Here is an 18508-nt window from a genome sequence, read left to right as displayed (position 1 = left end):
GTCTTGCAAGTGACTGCTTCAGGACCTGGCCATTGCTAACTTCAGGAACTGACTCAGGTGGCTGTCCCCTCCAACCCATCACACCAGTCTTTCTCAATCTCCTCTACTCTTTTTCCACCCACATGTTTAAGAGAAGAGAGTCCTGGATCTTATGCATATGTGCCAGATCAGAATGGACACACAGCAGGTCAGCGTTCATTAACTCGTGCTAACAACAGCTACCACCTGCTTCTCCAGGCCACTCCCTAGTTTACAAGGCCCCTTTGACCTCAGAGAGCTTAAAGACCATTGAGATATATCTCTCTCTAAGGCTGTGTCCCACCTAGCAATGAAAAACCGCAGAGACTGAGTTACTACTCCAAGGTTTGGTTGCCTACAAAGTCCTGAGGACTCCTTGGCTTCTGAAGGGCAACTCCAGTCCCAGTACAGATCCACCTTCAATGCTTTCCAGCTGGGCCAAAAAATCAGGAAGAATCATTGAAACACCAGAAATAAAAGGAGGCAGGCAGTGGTGGCTGGCCAGCCGTGTGCTCAGACTGTATTCGCACAGACACATGGCAGCTCACATTGGTCACATAGAGACACATGGCAGCTTACATTGGCTTTAAATATGGAAAAGCCAGGGCCTTATGGTCCCATGCTGTCCTAACTAGCATCAGGACAGCCATCACAGTCTGGGAAAGGCCAGGGCTAGGGTCTGGGGGCTTAGGCACAGCCTTACCCTACTCTCTTCACACAATGATATACACTCATCCCCACCCCCAACAGGCACACACAGGGAAGGGTGGATTATTGCTGGGCATGAGTCTACTTTTATGAGGGATTCTGGAATGTTGGAGGGCTAATTCTAACCCCTCCTATGGCCTGGACTGGGGCATTTCTGAAAAAGGTGTCTTCAGGATATGACCCAGAATAAGGACTACTGTGCTCTGGGAGCTGGAAGGCAGAAAGCGACCCATCTCGGGCAGGGGTTAGATGGGTCCCAGCCAGCAAAGGCTGAGGTTACACTGTGACCCAGGCCTAGAGGACACACAGGCCCCAGCTCCAACCCTGACAAATGCTGAGAGAGTGAAAGCACTGGGCAACCAGTCCACGACAGGCAGGCACAAGTCTCACTTGGAGGTTGGCGGTGGCCGGTGCAGTGCTGTGGGCAGAGGTCAGACCTGGCCCACACTCTGCTTGCTCATCTCCACTGGGCCCTAGAAGCCTGGAGTTTGGCATTGGCTCCTCTTGTCAGCTCCTGGCTCTCCTGGCCAGGGCTAGTTGCCCTGGGGTGCCAGGTCCAGGGTGGAATTAAGAACGCTCTGGTAGCTATATACATTCATACAAATACATAAATACATAAAGCCCCGAGCTCCACAGAGAGCTGAAGGGACGCACCTTTGTCCCAAGATGGCCCAGGCCTTGTCAAACTCAGCTGGGCCAGTGGCTGAGGAACAGAGGACACTGGGGACAGTTCCGGCTGTGTTCCACAGCCCACGACTTGCGTGGACAGTGGGGAACACCACTGTGCAAAACTGTAAACGTCACTGAGAGTAGCTGCTACCGCCAACCGCCGGTGGGGGCCTCGGCCTGGGGACTAGAGGCGGGTGGGGAGCTCCTCCTCGCTGTCGCTGCAGTTCCCACAGCAATCCTGGAGGAACAGGGAAGACATGAAGGGAAAGAGGCACAGCGTTGCTGTCAGTCACCACTAAGGCCGACCAAGGCCAGGGCTCTGCCCGGAGAGGGTTGTGGGCTTCCCACAAGAGGCTTAGAGCAGCAGCTCGGCCAAACACGGGTGGTGTCAGGGTACAGCTTTCTGGCGATAGACTGAAGTAAGACTAGGAAGCTCCCAGGGTCTGTCAGAGCAAGGCCTCTGTCCATCCCCCTGGACAGACTCAGGCACAAGGAGACAGTTGCTAAGCAAGGTTAGCAGCTTCAAGGGGTCAGGGTGCAGGGAGGCAAGCAGCAGGGAAGGAGCGGGTAAGGTGGACACCAGACTTCTTTCTCCTACATCTCGCCTCTGCCTCGGATGGGCTGCCTGGGGCTCCCCACAGTCAGGCAGCAAGGCCAACCCATGGGGAGCCCACACTGCTCACCTCTGGAAAAAGAAAAGAGGCCATGAGACCAGCCAGGTGTGGGGGCTGGGGGGCAGGCAGGAATGAGGCACCTTGGGCACCACGGGAAGATGCCCACTCCCGGGGCAGGCGTGCACCCAGGGCAGACACTGCTAGGACTTACTTGGCGACTGAAGAGCCTCTGTAGCAATCCCCTCTTGGGGGGCGCAGTGGGCTGGCCCTTCCAGTCCAGGTCTGGGGGGACAGACCCGTCCAGCCCAAAGACATTGAGTTCCTGGAAGCACTCAGTCTCCACCATCTACCGAGGAACAGGAAGCGGTGAGGGTTGACCCCAGGGTGCCCCACCTGGATCTCATCCCAGTCACGGGATGACCCCTACCTCATTCTGCCAGGGGATGGACACACTGCCCGTGGCAAACTTCTGGTAGAAGTCTTGGTCTGTGGGCTCCAGATCCACACCTTTAACTGTAGAGAACTGCTCAATGTCCAGGACATCCTTGCAATAAATAGCCTGGGGCTAAAGTGGAAGAGGCAGGAGTCAGGAGAGCTTGAGTCTGCCACCCTTGGCAGCTCCCTGATTTGGAGAGATCAGCATGGTGCCCCACACACTCCCGAGGCCAGCACTCCACTGTCTCAAGAGGCGGTGTTCACCTCCATAGATGAGGATCTCGACCCTCTGCTGTGCAGAGCCTGGACAGGCTGTGTGCAGGCCTGGTGCTAGGCTGACCTTGTACTTGCACAGGGCTACCTGGGTATGTATTGGGGTTGGGGTGGGAAGGGGAGGCCTGGCTCCCTCCACAGGGACTGGGGGGAGGGATGGGTCTCAACTCCGGGATGTCCGGTGCTGGATCAGTCTTACCATCTGCCCTCCCAGTCCCTGCTGGGAGCTGCCTCTGCATTTGAAGCTTTCTTATTTTCAATCTATGCTGCTTTCAAAATCTTACCACAAAGGACGTCAATTAACATATTATCATCATGATGTCAGAGGCGTAGCTCAGTGACAGAACAGTGGCTCAGTATGCTTCAGGCCCTGGGTTCAATACACACACACACACACAAACACACACACACATACTCACACACACACCCACACATATACTCACATATACACATTCACACAGACATACTCACATACATACTCACACCACACACACACACTCTCTCACACACTCCACACACATACATATACACTCACACACACAGATCACACACCACACACCCACTCACATACACATACATACACATACTCTATACACACACTACACACATATACACACACACACCTACCAACCTGCCTACTGATACATATATGATCATCACCACCATGTAAAATGGTGTACCTAACCTGGAAAGGTCTTAAGCTCCCTATAAGATATAGCATTTTTAACTTCATAATGTTCCATCAATGTATAGAATGTCCCAGTCTGCCAGTTCAAAACTGGACAAGACAATGCACTGGCAACTCATCTCAAAAAAGTAGACAGGATTATTCCTGATAGACCCACGCCTCAAAAAGAAAAATACCCTCATGCCAACAAGGAATGAATAAAGTTTATTTTATATCCATGTAATAGAATATTAATCAGCTTTTAAGAACAATGCTCCGACATAGATGAACTTTAAAAGCATGTTTAATGAGGCAGAGGCAGATGAATTTCTGAGTCTGAGGCCAGCCTGGTCTACAAAGTAAGTTTCAGGATGGCCACGGCTACACAGAGAAACCCTGTCTTGAAAAACAAAAACAAAAACAAAACAAAAAAGCATGCTTAGCAAAAGAAGTCAGTCACAGAGGACCCCGTTCAGCATGCCCACATCTGACCTCACAACTGAAGCGTCTAAACTAGACGGAGACAGACAGCTGCGGTTTCCTGGGTTAGGAGGGAGGGGTTTGGAACCCTAATGGACATAAGATTTTGCTTATGTTCTGAAAGGCCTGGCAAAAACATTCTGAACTTTTGTAGTGACAGTCACATGACTCTTTCAGTTGACATGCATACTTTATATGGATTGACTGTGAGTTTCATCTCAACAGAGTTGTTCAAAATGTGTTGTTGGGCTGGAGAGATGGCTCAGTGGTTAAGAGCAGTGACTGCTCTTCTGGAGGTCCTGAGTTCAATTCCCAACAACCACATGGTGGCTCACAACCATCTATAATGGGATCCGATGCACTCTTCCAGTGTCTGAAGACAGTGACAGTGAACTCATATACATAAAATAAATCTTTTTAAAAAATGTTATGTTGGGGCTGGAGAGATGGCTCAGCGGTTAAGAGCACTGACTGCTCTTCCAAAGGTCCCGAGTTCAAATCCCAGCAACCACATGGTGGCTTGCAACCATCCTCAATGAGATCTGACGCCCTCTTCTGGAGTGTCTGAAGACACCTACAGTGTACTTACATATAATAAATAAATAAATCTTAAAAAAGTATGTCGGCTGGGCATGTGCATACCTTTGGTCCCAGCACTGAGGAGGCAGAGGCAGGCGGATGTATGAGTCGAGGCCAGCCTGGTCTACAGAGTGAGTTCCAGAGCAGCCAGGGCTACACAGAGAAACCCTGACCCGACCTCCCCCCCAAATATTGTCACGTGCTGGTCTAGAGGTTAAAAACTTGCACTGTTCTTCCAGGGGCCCCTAAATTCACATGCACATACCCACACACTGATACATAGGTAGTCATGTAATTTTTTTTTAAATTAAAAACATAAAAGCACTGTTAAAATTTGTTTTTTTCATCTGATGCTTCTAAGTTCCAAGACACTGCCTTTGTTTCTGACTTTGAACAGATGACCCGTGGGCAGTGCGATTACTTAGATGATGGACTGAGAGGAGTCAACCTGTACAGCAGCTCCAGCCTGAAACAGCACCATGACGTCAGACCTGTCCAGTTCAAATGCCCGCTCATTGACAGTGCTCACCCGCAACTTAGCCATCACTAAGAAACTGCCCCCCCCCCGTGTGAGCCATCACTCAGAACCCCTCCTCCACCCCTGTGTGACCCATCACTCAACCCCCCCCCACTGTGTAAGCCATCACTCAGAACACACACACACACACACACACACACCCATGTGAGCCATCACTCACAGGCCCCCTCCCCAGCTCACTCATCCTCTGACCCATTTCCACACTTCACATTAGGGCTGCAACAGAAGGTCTCCTGTTATCCTTAGAGCATCGTGACATTCACTGTTGCTGCTCTGCACTTACTTGCTCTGGATACTCAGGCCTTGTGTGGTGGTTCCATGTCCCTAGGCTGACCCTGCCACTGGCCCTCAGTGCCTGCCTGTCCCTTCTGCCTCTAATGCCCATGACCTCTAGTCTTGCAAGACTCTCTCCTTCAGTTGCATAAGTGTCACCTTCTCAGAGATGACCACACCCACATCACGGCCGCCTTCGCCTGCTCTTTTTCCTGTCAGACTCGGGACTACCTGAAAGCATTCTTTACTTGTTAGTTTATTTTGGTTATTTCTCTCCACTACAGCATGAGGATAGGCTCTGGACCTCATTATCTCCAAGACCTGACACATACAGAGATTCAGGTATTTGTCAAATGCATAAACACATGTGGCTGACAGCCATCAACCTGGTGACCCCATCACCTCAAGACTTTCCCAAGTGGCAAACTGTCAAATCACAGGACCTCCGTGTCCACAAACTTGAGGGAGGGAGGCAAGGACATGACCCCATCCTGGCCAACCAGAGCTCTTCCCCTGACATTACAGAGAAACCTGAATTCAGGCTCTGTACAGACAAGTCCAAGAGCCAAGGGACAGTCCCAGCACAAAGCTCCACTGATGGCCCAGAGACTTGTGGCCAAATGAACCAACCGCCTTGACGTGAGCCTGAGCAGAGTTTCTGCTATTAGGCTCTAATATCTAGAGTACAATTGTCTGCACGGCATCCAATCCACAAATGCTTAGCTCAGAGGTAAAACCCTCAAGAGGGAGATTCTGGGACCAGAAAGACAGCTCAGCAGTTAGAAGTATGCACCGCTGTGGTGGGGCATCTGAGTTGATTCCTCCAACTAATGTCATGCAGATGCTCACAACCACCCGTGACTCCATTCCCAGGAGGATCTGAAGCTTTGGGCCTCTGTGGCAACGGCAGGCCCATCCACATCCCCACGCACAGACACACACAGACAGACACACACATGCCCCACAGGCACACACATACACAGACACATTCAAATTCCCAGACACACACGTGCATAGACATACAATGCATAGACATACATACCCACACAGAGACAGACACACAAACATAATTAAGAATAAGATAATATGACCTAGCACAAGGCAAGGCCTGGGCCAAGTAGTGGGAGTGGGTGGGTAGGGGAACAGAGGTGGGGGGAGGGGTATGGGAAACTTTCGGGAAAGCATTTGAAATGTAAAAAAAAAAAAAAAAAAAAAAAAAAAAAAAAAAAAAGAATAAGATAAATATTTTAAAATAAAACTTCGAAGGGGGCCGGGCGTGGTGGTGCACGCCTTTAATCCCAGCACTCGGGAGGCAGAGGCAGGAGGATTTCTGAGTTCGAGGCCAGTCTGGTCTACAAAGTGAGTTCCAGGACAGCCAGGGCTACACAGAGAAACCCTGTCTCGAAAAAAAAAAAAAAAAAACTTCGAAGGGGGTCATTTTCTCCCTGCAGAGGGGCAGTTAGCCCAACAGGCCCTGCTGGCACCCCCATCTCAGTTTCTTTTGGAAATGGTTTATTCCCATTGGGCCAGGAAGGGGCGATCTGGGTGTCCAGTGGGGCCTTTCAGCAAACAGTTTGAGTATTTAATTTCAAATTCCTGAACAAGCCTTGCTCTGAGTCCACTGGGTGGCTAAGAAGACATGAGCCTGAGCCACTAGGCCACCATTGCCACTCCCTGGGAAAAGATGCCTGCAACCGAAGGCTAACCAATCACAGTACAGACAGGACGTTAGTTCCTGCAATGCTCCCAGAGCATCTCCGTGTCTGCCTGGCATTCTAACCTGGTACACTAAAACCCACAGTATGTTGGGTGTTACATTTTTACAAGCCTACACACACACACACACACACACACACACACACACGGTGGGGGGGGGGAGCTGCCCAAACCATTAGATGGTTTCCAACCTCTGCACTGAAAGTGACCTGGCCCTGGCCTCCTGTCACCCACCCCACCCCAGCCCCGCCCCACCCTGCCCCCTGGGTTGGCTGGCCACTAGCAAGGGAGGGCAGGACTTACGTCAGGCTTAAAAGGTGGCTCTAGCATGCCAGCTCCCAGCCGCTTGAAATTCAGTTTCTTGAAAAGGGGGTGCTCCTTTACCTCCCGGGCGCCACCTCCGCGACACCCCAGGCGCTCAGCAGGGTCCTTGCTGAGAAGCTATAGAAGGGCAGTGGTGGTGAGGGTACCGGAGTAGGTGAGGTACCCCAGCTGCTCCCCCCCCCCCCCCCCGCTAAGACTCTGGCTTGTACCTGAGAACAGAGTGAGCGGGCCTGTGAGGAAAAGCGGTCTGTGTACTCCTCGGCCACTTCCTTGACCAGCCGCTCCACCTCTTCGCGCTTGATCTTCTTCTTCCTCTGCTGGAAGGGCGACTGACCCGCGATCATCTCATACAGGAGGCAGCCTAGCGCCCACCAGTCAGGACTGAACGTGTAGCGCTCGTTCTTCACCACCTCTGGAGCTGGACAGGGGACCAGGAGTCAGGACTGGACAGGTAGTGAGGAGCAGAGAAGCCCTCAGGCCCCAGAAAACAGAAGCAGAGGATCAAACATCCTCTGGATAGGCAGGTATGCCACTGGCCTGCTGGGGACTGAGTCGGTATGAGAAACCACATCTCATCAATGATGGCTGATGTGGCCCTGAGGGGAGGGTCACATCAAGGAACTCCGTGTCTGATTGCTTGTTTTCATGGGGGTGGGGTGGGATTCCTAGTGCTGGAGTTGTGGAACCCAGGGCCACACAACTATGAGTTACATCATACAACCAAGACCCCACACACTTTTTTTTTTTACATTAAGTTGTCTGTCTTAAATGCTGGCAATCAATTCAAATTATTCTAAAAGCAATTCAACTTCCAATTTAATGTATGCCAGATCAGGACCATGTAGCTACTGATTTGTGACTTCTGGCTTTCACAAGCGACTGAAAACGCCCACTGGCTGCTACCCCCCACCAGCCTCAGCAGGCCCCATGCACAGTTCTCCTTTCACCGCAAAGCCTTCCAGGAGGCAGCTCTGATGAGGTTTTACAGGAGGAGAAAGAAGACAAGAAGAGGAGTGCCTACCCCAGCGGAGTCTGGAGAGCCTAGACTGGACTGTGTCACACTATCCACAGGCTAGGTCTCCACTGCCTGTGTCCCCCATGAATGGCGTGCATGGGGCACGGATATGTATTCTGTTTCCCTTCACCCTCACAGGCCCACCCCGTCCTAGGTGTTCAATAAGCATCTGGCAAATGAATAGCAGGATTCACAATGGTGGGATCTGGCTAAGTCTTGGTTTCCCAACACACACACACACACACACACACACACACACACACACACACACACACCCCAGTAGCAGTGTTAGTATAGGCTATCTATCTACTCTCTGAGGTTAACACCCTCCCTCCCCAGTACAACAGTGAGTAAGTAGGCCAGGCCTGGGACAGCAAGGGGCCGAGGAGACTGGTGTACTAGGTCAAAGGGACTTACCCATGTAGCCCACAGTGCCCACACGGCCTTTGATGGTCTGGCCTTCAGGCACATGCACGGCCAGTCCCAGGTCAGAGATCCGAATGTGACCTGGGTAGGGGTATTGAAGCAGGTGGGTCCACTGGTAGGCCACACCTCCCGCCTCCCGCCTCCCGCCTAGGCCTTCTCACCCACCATGGTCATCCAGAAGGATGTTCTCCGGCTTCAGGTCCCTATGGGGAGAGAAACGCAGGGTCGGAGGCCTGTTCTCCAGGGAGTCAGACAGAGCCAGTCTCTGGCAGTTCAAGTGCCTGCTGGGTTCAGGCCTGGAGCAAAGTGAACCCTCTCCCCGGGGAAGCAGTCAGGACCTCAGGAACTTTCTAGAGTAGTGAGAAGTGAGGACTCCCACGGGGGGGGGGGAGCCGCCTGGGGAGAGGGGATCCCTAAACGTCATCCTTGGTCGTGTTCACCTGAGTTCCCTCCCCCATGGCCAACTCTACCTTCCCTGTCACGTGAGGCTACCCTTCCATCCCCAGAGGGTCACTGGGAGGCTCCAATCAAAGCTCCGTCCATAATCACAAGTAGGGCTCTCTACTACTGAGCCCGCCTGCAAGGCAGGAAGTAGGGTCTCCCAGAAACAGAACTCGTGTTGGAGGCAGGGAGCAGACTAGCTTAAGGTCACACAGAGAGGCGTGACAGTGACAAAAATCAGAATTCACAATTTGGCCAGCAGGCTGGATCCCCAAACCTAGGTCTGAAGCACTCAGATCTATCAAACGCGAGGGAGTTTGTAGGGAGCCGGTGTAGGCTTGTGGTTAGAGGAACCCCCAGCACACAATATGTCCACTGCCCAGCCTGACAGGCAGAGCGAGCTGCCACTCTCAAACCTAACTGCTGTCGCTGTCCAGGAGGGACCGAGGCCCGAGCCGCGCCCTACCTGTACACAATGCGTTCCCGGTGCAGGTCTTCCAGGCCACAGCAGATCTCAGCGGCATAGAAGACAGCACGTGCTTCAGGAAAGCCAGCCTGGCCCATGTGGTAGATGTGGAACTTAAGGTCGCCGCCATTCATCAATGTCAGCACCAGGCACAGTGCGTCCTTGGTCTCATAGGCATAGGCTAAGCTCACCTGTGCTCGGGAGACCCACACCCTCAGACCCGCAGGCACGCATGCTCGCTCTCCTAAATGCTCATGGCAGCCACCCAAACTTCTTCTTCTGTGTGCCACTCCTTAGGGCCCAGCGAGCTTCCTGAGCCTGGAATAGCACTCCTACCCCACCCTCCTCGGGTACTATCCAGGGCAGGAAGGGACGGGGGCAGAGGGCAGTCCCTTTGGCAATAGGGAGGGACTTTAGCCTGGTGGGTGGGGAAGGTAGCAGCAGCGTGGCCCGGGGAAGGGAGGGCTCCTGTGTACTTACTACAAACCTACTGTTCACTTTCTCCAGGATCTGCTTCTCGTTCAGAGCCATGGCCTCCCCCTTCCGCTTCTTTATCCTCTTCTTTTCCAGTTTTTTGCATGCGTACATCTTGCCTGTTGCCCGCACCTGGCAGGCACATACCTGTAACCAGGCACACAGGGACGGATGGGGGCCAGCCATGCTCTTGCTGAAGGTGCGAGGGCCAGGGCCTACAGTATCCAATCTAATATACTCTGCAAAGACACCGGGTGGCCACTTACCTCCCCAAAGCCACCTTTGCCCAGGACTCGGTACTGCCTGAAGGTGTTTTTGGTCACTGGCTGCCTATAGGCGAGAGTAAAGAAAAACATTTACACAGGCAGGGCTTGCCATGAGAGCCCACAATCTGGCCTACCACAGGCCAGCCGGGGAAGCGCTCACCTTTCCAGCCACTTCCACTGCAGAAAACGGTTGAAGTAGATGCTGTCGAGGTAGTCGGCAAAAGGGGCCGTGCTCAGGTACTCGTGGGTCATCCTGTTGAGAGAGGATCAGTCTGTAGGCAAGCCTCTAACAAGGTCAATTCTCAATCTGAAGGCCCCGGCCTCCCTCTATACGCCGGTCAGGCACAGAGCACCGTCCTTTTCCTTGGGCAAAGCTTCTCTGAGGCCCAGAGCAGGGCGGGTACATGCACTCCATGCTGAAGCAGGGATGGGAGGCAACTGCTCAACTCCAACAACTCAGACAGGAAGAGGAGCTGAGCTTGTCACAGACTGCAGAGCCCACAGAAGCCCCCTTCCCTGGCACAATCCCAGACCTGGAGGTGTGGAGCCTTACCGGGTCAGCTCCTGGAAGAGGTCTTTGCAGGGTCCCTGCTCTAGCCGCTGGGCACAGTTACTCACCAGCTGCTGTGGGACTTCAGGGATGAGGTCGGGACCCTAGGGACACGCCACAGACAGCTAATGCAGGAGGGCTCCCTTGGATAACTGCCTCCTCCCGGGGCAGCACAGGCAGACGTCTGTGCCAAGGGCGGCTGTGGGTAGCGAGTGCATGCACACTAGCTGCCGGTCTGCTCAACTCCCCTTCTGCCGACCCTTAAGGCAGGGTGAGCCAGCCCCTGGCAGGCTGCCTGACCCAAGCTCAGCCCAGCCCTTGGGCTCCATGCCCTTGGGGCTGCCTGGAACAGCTCCCGGGCATTCAGTGTCCAGGCTGTGGCCACTCCTGTGCTGTTGTCACTGGGCCCTGCCCGCTGCTGTCATCTCCCTGTCACTGCTCACTCACCGTGTGGCTCAGAAAGTTCTGCATTAGTCGGCGCCCACATGCTTTCCGCTTCTCGTCAGGGGTCACCTCATACTCAGCCTGCAGGGTGAGAAGCAAAGAACCTGACAGATGTGGGGACAGAGGGAGGACGGGGGAGAAAATGGCCAGGACCTCTGCCTGCCCTCAGTGCTGGGCTGGACCCTGGGGTGGGATACTCACCACCCCATCCAGGAAGGCAGTACAGCGGGTCAGCTCAGGCCTCGTAGCGCAGAACTCACGAAATAACAGGCGCCCAATGGGCTGGCGCTCACACAGGCTGTGGTAGTCACGCTCTGCAGGCCAAGAGAGAAGCTGCTAGGTCACAGACCTAGGACTCACTGGCAGGGCAGTGGTCTATACTCCCACATCTGGAATCCAGTAACTTCTAGCCCCCAAAAGTGATAGTCATTATCTCTTCAGAACCCTCCCTGTAATCTTCAGGTGGGCGCCACTCCAAGTCCAATGTAACCTGGGGGATATGGGGCCCAGAGAGGTTGATTAATTCAACTCAGCGCCACACAGTCAGGAGTCTGGCTCCTTTCCCTGTTGTCTCCTGGACTTGCTTGTCACAGTTCTGAAGATGGGTGTGGTATGTGTGGTTGCCGCCTGGCCCAGCCCAAGTCTCCACCTGTTGCCTGCCTGGCGAAAGTGCGAGAGGAAGCTGTGGCTTCCGCTGCTCTCAGCTGGGCCTCCGTCCCAAGCACATGCAAGCCATCAGCAGAGGACGGGGCCACCTTAGGTACTGTTCAGATCCACATCCAAGATGCTGGAACTGGGATGAGCCCTTCTAGAAGTAACTCCCATACTGCCCTAGCTTTGCCGGGTACCCTCAGGTGTGAGGCTCATGAGCTCAGGACTGGTGTTCCAAACCTGACCTCCCTCCTAAGTTTCTCTCACCTCCCTCCATCCTGGCCCTCCTCCCTCACCCATGCCCACTCTGCTGACACCAGTCTTTGTTCTCTGCCCTCTCCCATTTCAGGCCCAGGAACTGAAACTGGACTACAGAGCCTCGATCTTCCTGGACACCCCTCCCCCACAGGGCCCCCGTGGCCAAGGCAATTTCTAGGGGTGGCTCCTCATGGCTAGCACCCCCCACCCCCTTCCCCCCAGTCTGCTCTGGGAGTCTCACCAAGGCTGAGCCGAAGCTCCTCACACTGGCTGATATGGGGGAACTGCAGCATCTGGCGCCATTTCTTGCTCTTGCCTTTGCGATTCCCGCCACCACCTGCAAGAGCAATCAGGAGTCTGGAGCCGCCTGCCTGGGAACCTCCCCTTCACTGCGGTACAGGGCCCTGGTAAGTAAGGCCAAGCCTGCTGTGGGGGGAACCTTGGGGCTTCTTCCAAACATTCCAGCATGCCCTTAACAAGTTCCCGGACACACATGGCCCTTCTGAGTTCCCTGGATGAGAACCAAAATGACCAATGAGGACATCTCAGCAAGAAGTTCCACCTCATTCACTCCTAACACAGTGGGAAGTCTACAGGTTAGGAAAGCAGAAGCCAGACAGTGGTGGCGCACACCTTTAATCCCAGCACTTGGGAGGCAGACGCAGGTAAATCTGAGCTTGAGGCCAGTCTGGTAGGCAGAGCAAGTTCCAGGACAGCCAGGACTACACAGAGGAATTTTGTTTTGGAAAAAAAAAAAAAAAAAGAAAGGAAGTAGACAAGACAAGAAGCCAGGCATGGCAGCACTCGCCATTCAAAAAGCAGGTGGATCTCTGAGTTTGAGGCCAGCCTGGTCTACAGTCAGTTCTAGGACAGCCAGGGCTACATAGTGAGACCATGGTCTTTAAACAATCAATCAAGAAAGTAGACAAGGGCTGGTGAGATGGCTCAGTGGGTAAGAGCACCCGACTGCTCTTCCGAAGGTCCGGAGTTCAAATCCCAGCAGCCACATGGTGGCTCATAACCATCCGTAACAAGATCTGACTCCCTCTTCTGGAGTGTCTGAAGACAGCTACAGTGTACTTACATATAATAAATAACTAAATCTTTAAAAAAAAAAAAAAAAAGTAGACAAAGGCACCACAGCGGAGGGGCCACGGAAGACGCCAAGGCCAGCCAGCCAGAGAGCCTGTTTCAAATGGGACACATGTGTGATGCCTGAGGCAATCTGAACAACCCCTCACACCCGTAATGCCAATCACTGTACCAGAACTATCCCCTGCCCTCGGCAAGGTGGTGGCGGGAGGATGCCCCTATCACCCCCCAACCCCATTGATGCCTGCCTTATGTATGTATGTATGTTTGGTTTTTCAAGACAGGCTTTCTCTGTGTATCCCTGGCTGTTCTGGAATTCACTCTGTAGACCAGGCTGGCTTCGAACTCGAGAAATCCACCTGCCTCTGCCTCCCAAGTGTTGGGATTAAAGGTGTGCACCACCACTGCCTGGCTGCCTGCCTTATTTTATTTGGCTGAGCCAGCTGGCATGCCTCCAGAGTCCGGCAGGTAGGTTAAATGTGTGCTTCAGGAGTTCCCACCCCCACCTGCGGAAGTAGTGAGAGACAGGCAAACTAGACTAGAAATTTGAAAACTAGGCACGGTCTCAAAGAACCAAGTGAACAAAAAACCCACACTGCAGTCAAACAGAGCACGTCAGAATGGGAGCCACAGTGTCTTTGGGACAACACACGGGGACATCAAAATGACGGGAGGAGCCTGGGCCTTGTGGCCTCCTGGACCCAAATCTCCAGGTCATCACTGCACTGTAGGGTGAGTGGGAGCGACTGTGTCTGGCTCCCAGTAGGGCTGTATAGAGAGGTAAGACCTAGCTCCAATTTACTGACAACCTAGGGCAACCAAGTTCTGTAGCCAGGCCTCAGTTTCCCCAGCACTGCCTCTATCTGATCCAGTGCAAGTGACGGAGGGGGAGGAGCTGCCTTCTGGGAAGAGGTCACAGCTGGGTCCCTAATTGGGCTCCGTGAGGAAAGAGGAAGTGCTACAGCGTCCCCTTGAGAAACCCTCTCTGGTGGCCCTGCTACAGCCTGTACCCCATGTGCCCCACAGCCGTTGCCTCACTGCAAGTGAGCAAGAAACCTCCAACTCCTTAACCAGGGCCAAGCCTCCCCAGAGGGAGCTCCTCCCACTCTCCCTCCACCCCAGGTTCCCCACCCAGCCCTACATCTTCTTGCCTCACCCCCACCCCCCAGTTACTTCCTCCTCCCCCTCCTCCCAGCTGTATCAAGGCAAGAGCAAAAAGTCACATGCAAATATCCTGTCCTAGAACCAGCTGCTGATCTGTGGGGCTCCTCTCCACCCTACTTTGCCCTCCTCCTGTAGGCCTCTGGCACTCTGGAAAGGACGAAATCCAAGTGAGGGTGCACACCGCAGAGGTCATCCCACTTAGCGCCAGATGACGGACAAGTCAGGCTCTGAGGCTGAGGTAACAGAAAGAACTCAAGCCCAGTTCCTTACATGACTAGCATCTATTAAAAGCCAACTGAGCTCTATCCTACACCTGGGAGGCCAAGGTAGATAGATCTCTGAGTTCAAGGCCAGCCTGATCTACATAGCAAGGTCCAAGTAAGCCAAGACTATGTATATAGTGAGAACATCTCAAAAACAGAATCTACAAAATAAAGCCAACTGTACACATATACCACAGGTTTCCCAACTGCTAGGGGGGTCTCTGGTCATGTGGAAAGCTGGCCTCAAGCTGCCAGCTGTTTTGTGCAATGATTCTCACACAAGCAGTCCATGGGTATTAGAAGACTCCTGGGCAATAAGGCTTTCCTTAAAATGTACATGTAAAATAGGGAAACAATAATGTTGAGGGACAGGAAGCAGGTCAAAGGCCATGCAGGTGTGTACAGGGCCCGTCACAGCAAGTCCAGGACACAGGACCTCTAGAGGAGGCACTAGTCCTCATTTTAGCCATGACCTCCTGGACCAGGATCCAGTAGTGCCGGCTCACCTATGCAAAGGTGCCCACAGGATCTCGCCCAACAAGGCAATGCCCTCAGCGGGGCTGAGCCCCGAATTGGCTAGCCCTAGGAAGTGAGGCCTGGCCTTGGCTCTCCTTACCCCTCCTCCCTGGCTGGCTGCATGACGAGGCAGAACAGAATCCGCAGATGCCCCCGAGACTGAGAGGAAGGCCCAGCCCCTGGGCTTGATAAGGGACAGGAGATAAGATAGCCTCCCTTGGGCACTAGGGATCCAACCTGCCCATCCCATTTCCAGGTAACACCTCTCTGGGTGTGACATGCACCAAGTAGGCAGAGGACATCAGGGATTACAGCACACTGGGAACTTGTCAGAGCTACCTATAGACTCTACTGGGTATCTGCCTGACCCTGGGTCAATTACAATCTCACTGGGTTATTAATCTCTGACCTGAGCTTCAGTTTCACACCTGGAACCTGATAGAGAACAGGGAAGGTGAAGGTTCGTTCATCATGGAAACCCATCAGAAAGTGGAAAGCTGTCACCGTGTCCCTCCCTGGAGTTCCAAAAAGAAAAATCTTGTTGGTGTTTGTCCACCAGCACCCTGGACAGAGTAGGGCACTACAGGTATCTAATGATTATGTCGCTCTCTGTTTTATGTCTGGCTCTAGTCATCTAGGACCCACAGAGCCAAATAACAACTGGAGTGAAACCAATGAAGAGCAACTCCGCACCATATCCATGTGCGCGCACAAACTAAGTCGGCCAGACGGGCTTCCCAGTCAGGCTTTTAGCCCTACAGTCCTTATAGCCCCGTATGCTCGTCTCCCATTTATTTCCCCTGTACATCTGCCCTAACAGGTCACAGGCTTGCTAAACGCCAAAATCGTTACCCGTGCACCCGTTTGTAGTGCCCAGTGGTGGTTCTGCGGGTAATGTGTGTGTCCAGAAGTTTTCCCCTGTCGGTTGGGTTGTCTATGCAAAGGCTAGGCTCATTCATTCTCTAATCTTTACAGATTACCAACTTTGTGCCGTTCAGGGCATCTGGGCCTGGGGCACGTGGGGCACCTTCCTGCCTCTCACCTAGAAGAGGCCTCACACGCATTCCTCTGGGGCTCATGTTCCACCTTTTCTCTTCCCTTTCTTCTTCATCATCCCCAAACCCGGCTTGAGGCCCATGGCGCGACCCCCGCCCCTCCTGGGCCCCGGGTTCCGGGGGCAGATGCGGAGGGCCGGAAGGGCTCATGTCTGCGCTTAAAGAGTCCGGGTGCAGACTCCAGGGCACGAGGGTAGCTGGGGCCCGGACGCCTCATGGAGCTCGGAGGTCGCGCGCCCGCGATCCCCGCGCCCAGGCCTGGCCGCCCGCCTGCCTGGCCTCACCTTCCCGGGCCTTGAGTAGCACCGTGTTCGCTACGATGTTCTCGAGCTCCATGGGCTGCAGCGCCGCCCGGCCCGCCAGGCCGCGCCGCCGGCCGGGACCGCCCACGAGAGCCGGGGCCGATGGCGATCGGCGCGGCTCGGCTCGGCTCGGCTCGACTGACCGCGCCGCGGCCTCCGGGCCTCCCCGGCCTCCCCGGCCGCCGCCGCCCGCCGCGTACTCTCTGCCCCTCCCGGTACACCGGCGCCCGCCCCGCCCCGCCCTCTGTTTACTTGGCTCAGTCAATGGGCGAGCGGACGCTCCCCGCGCCGGACTACTATTGGTCAGACTCTTTCTCTTGCCCCGCCCACGGAGCCGGGAACTCGCTCCCTGCGGGGAGGGGCGGGCCCCGTTGCGTCGCCGATTTCTGGTTGGACTGCAGATGGGATTCGGCCCCTAGGTTCGAATTTCTAGGCCTTCGTAGGATGCCGAGCTGCCAATTAGGGCCGAGTCTCTGCCGAGAAGTCGGAGGTGGGGCCTCTCGAGAGCCACGCCCAGGAGACCAAACATATGATTGGGTTAAAGACGCGTCGACCATCCAGCTTTGAGATCTGATTGGGTGACAAGATGGAGGCGTGGCTGGGTGTCTGGTGCGCGGATGGGATTTCTAGGGTTTTGTTGGGGACACGCTGTGTCTCCTGCCGGCTAGCAGGTAGCTTGGTTAGAATGTAAGTCCTGCGGTTGTTCCTTAGGTCAGCTGCTTCGGACGGGCGTGCTTCCAAAGCTAGCAGAGGACCGAAGGAGGCTATTGCCTTCCCAGCGGCGCTTGCCTCCAGCCCAGCCGCACCCCGTACCCCGCACCCCGTACCCCGCCCCCGCAGCCGGATGTTGTGATTTCTCTCCTCCCACCCGTCCGGCGCCTTCGGCCTCTGCTGCCTTATAAGGCAGCGCTGCCACCCCAAGTCGTTGAGGATGAGTTCACACCCATTGTACAGGTGGGGGACCTGAGGCGCTGGATGTTGAGTGGCTGGCTGCACGCGGAGACTGGGGTGGGGTGGGGTGGGGTGGGGTAGAGAAAAGGTCCGAACTTTTTGTATCTCACCAACACAGTATAGTTCAATTCCCCCACTTCCTTCTCACCACCCCTTTTCGCACAGCAGGAAACGGAGGCTTGCCCAAACTCGGGAATTAAGGAACAACCGGATTCAACTACATGTTTTTGATCCATATTCATTCATTTCTGAAAAAAAAAAAATACTGCCACTGCTTTTTTTCCCAGGCACCCAGCCAACTGCCGGATATAGTGGTAACAGCAAGAAACCCAAACTCTCAGTGCTTACGTGCTAAGCGGGAAGAAAGGTGGTAGTGATCCTGTAAGTGAGCACATTAATGGGTGGTTTTAGAATGAATGCTACTAAAACAAAGAACTAGAGAGGACGCTTTGTGGTAGAGTGCGCCTAGCATGCCCACCCCCCCTCCTCAGGTCATTAAAGAGACCAGAGTGGTCTCAGGCTGTGACATTTGAGTAGATACAGAAGAGGCACTGAGCCTAAAGTTAAGTTTGGCGAGGACCAGAGCATAAGTGGCTCCAGAATCCAGTGTTCTGAGCCAAGAGCAAGGGTGACAGCTAGACTATGGGAGGCGGTGTGTTTTGCAGAGAAGGGTTTGTTTTGTGAAATGTGAAACTCCTGAAAGGGTGACTTATATTTTACAATGATAGCTCGGACTAGTGGATGATTAAGCACCAAGTGAAGACCGTTGTGTCCAGATGAGACCTGAGGGTTAGTAAGAATGTGCACCTGTGAAGGTGTGACAGCATGGAGGGTGGAAAGAACACTTTCAGCATCCTCGAGGATCCTGTAGCTGGCAAGA

The 18508-nt window shown here is 53.9% G+C and overlaps 1 protein-coding gene across 2 annotated transcripts; it reads right to left on the bottom strand.

The window, feature by feature from the left end:
• Positions 1 to 508: 508 nt before the first annotated feature.
• On the bottom strand, positions 509 to 16875 carry Grk6 (G protein-coupled receptor kinase 6). Of its 2 annotated transcripts, none has more exons than XM_021215290.2 (16): positions 16660 to 16875; positions 12527 to 12622; positions 11578 to 11690; positions 11380 to 11457; positions 10936 to 11036; positions 10543 to 10635; positions 10383 to 10446; positions 10123 to 10263; positions 9643 to 9833; positions 8901 to 8938; positions 8727 to 8816; positions 7504 to 7712; positions 7274 to 7411; positions 2437 to 2574; positions 2221 to 2355; positions 509 to 1633 (listed from the first exon to the last, which is right to left on the bottom strand). In XM_021215290.2, the coding sequence occupies exons 1-16, from the start codon at positions 16709 to 16711 to the stop codon at positions 1580 to 1582; spliced, it is 1731 nt and encodes a 576-aa protein (XP_021070949.1). In that variant the 5' UTR covers positions 16712 to 16875; the 3' UTR covers positions 509 to 1579. The 2 variants fall into 2 exon arrangements, with proteins under 2 accessions (XP_021070949.1, XP_021070951.1); XM_021215292.2 differs by lacking the exon at positions 509 to 1633 and adding an exon at positions 1644 to 2080.
• Positions 16876 to 18508: the final 1633 nt, after the last annotated feature.

This window comes from Mus pahari, chromosome 16 (genome assembly GCF_900095145.1).
Source record: "Mus pahari chromosome 16, PAHARI_EIJ_v1.1, whole genome shotgun sequence".
In the NCBI taxonomy this organism is placed as follows: domain Eukaryota; kingdom Metazoa; phylum Chordata; class Mammalia; order Rodentia; family Muridae; genus Mus; species Mus pahari.
This window is presented reverse-complemented; position numbering and strand designations above follow the sequence as displayed.

Bases quoted from the DNA above. Each gene is read 5' to 3' on its own strand.
- Grk6 (XM_021215290.2), bottom strand. From the start codon at position 16,711: ATGGAGCTCGAGAACATCGTAGCGAACACGGTGCTACTCAAGGCCCGG. The intron at 8,817-8,900 runs GTGGGTGAGAAG...ACCCCTACCCAG, and splicing joins CATCCTTCTGGATGACCATG to GTCACATTCGGATCTCTGAC. The intron at 1,634-2,220 runs GTAAGTCCTAGC...CTGTTCCTCCAG, and splicing joins AGAGGCTCTTCAGTCGCCAA to GATTGCTGTGGGAACTGCAG.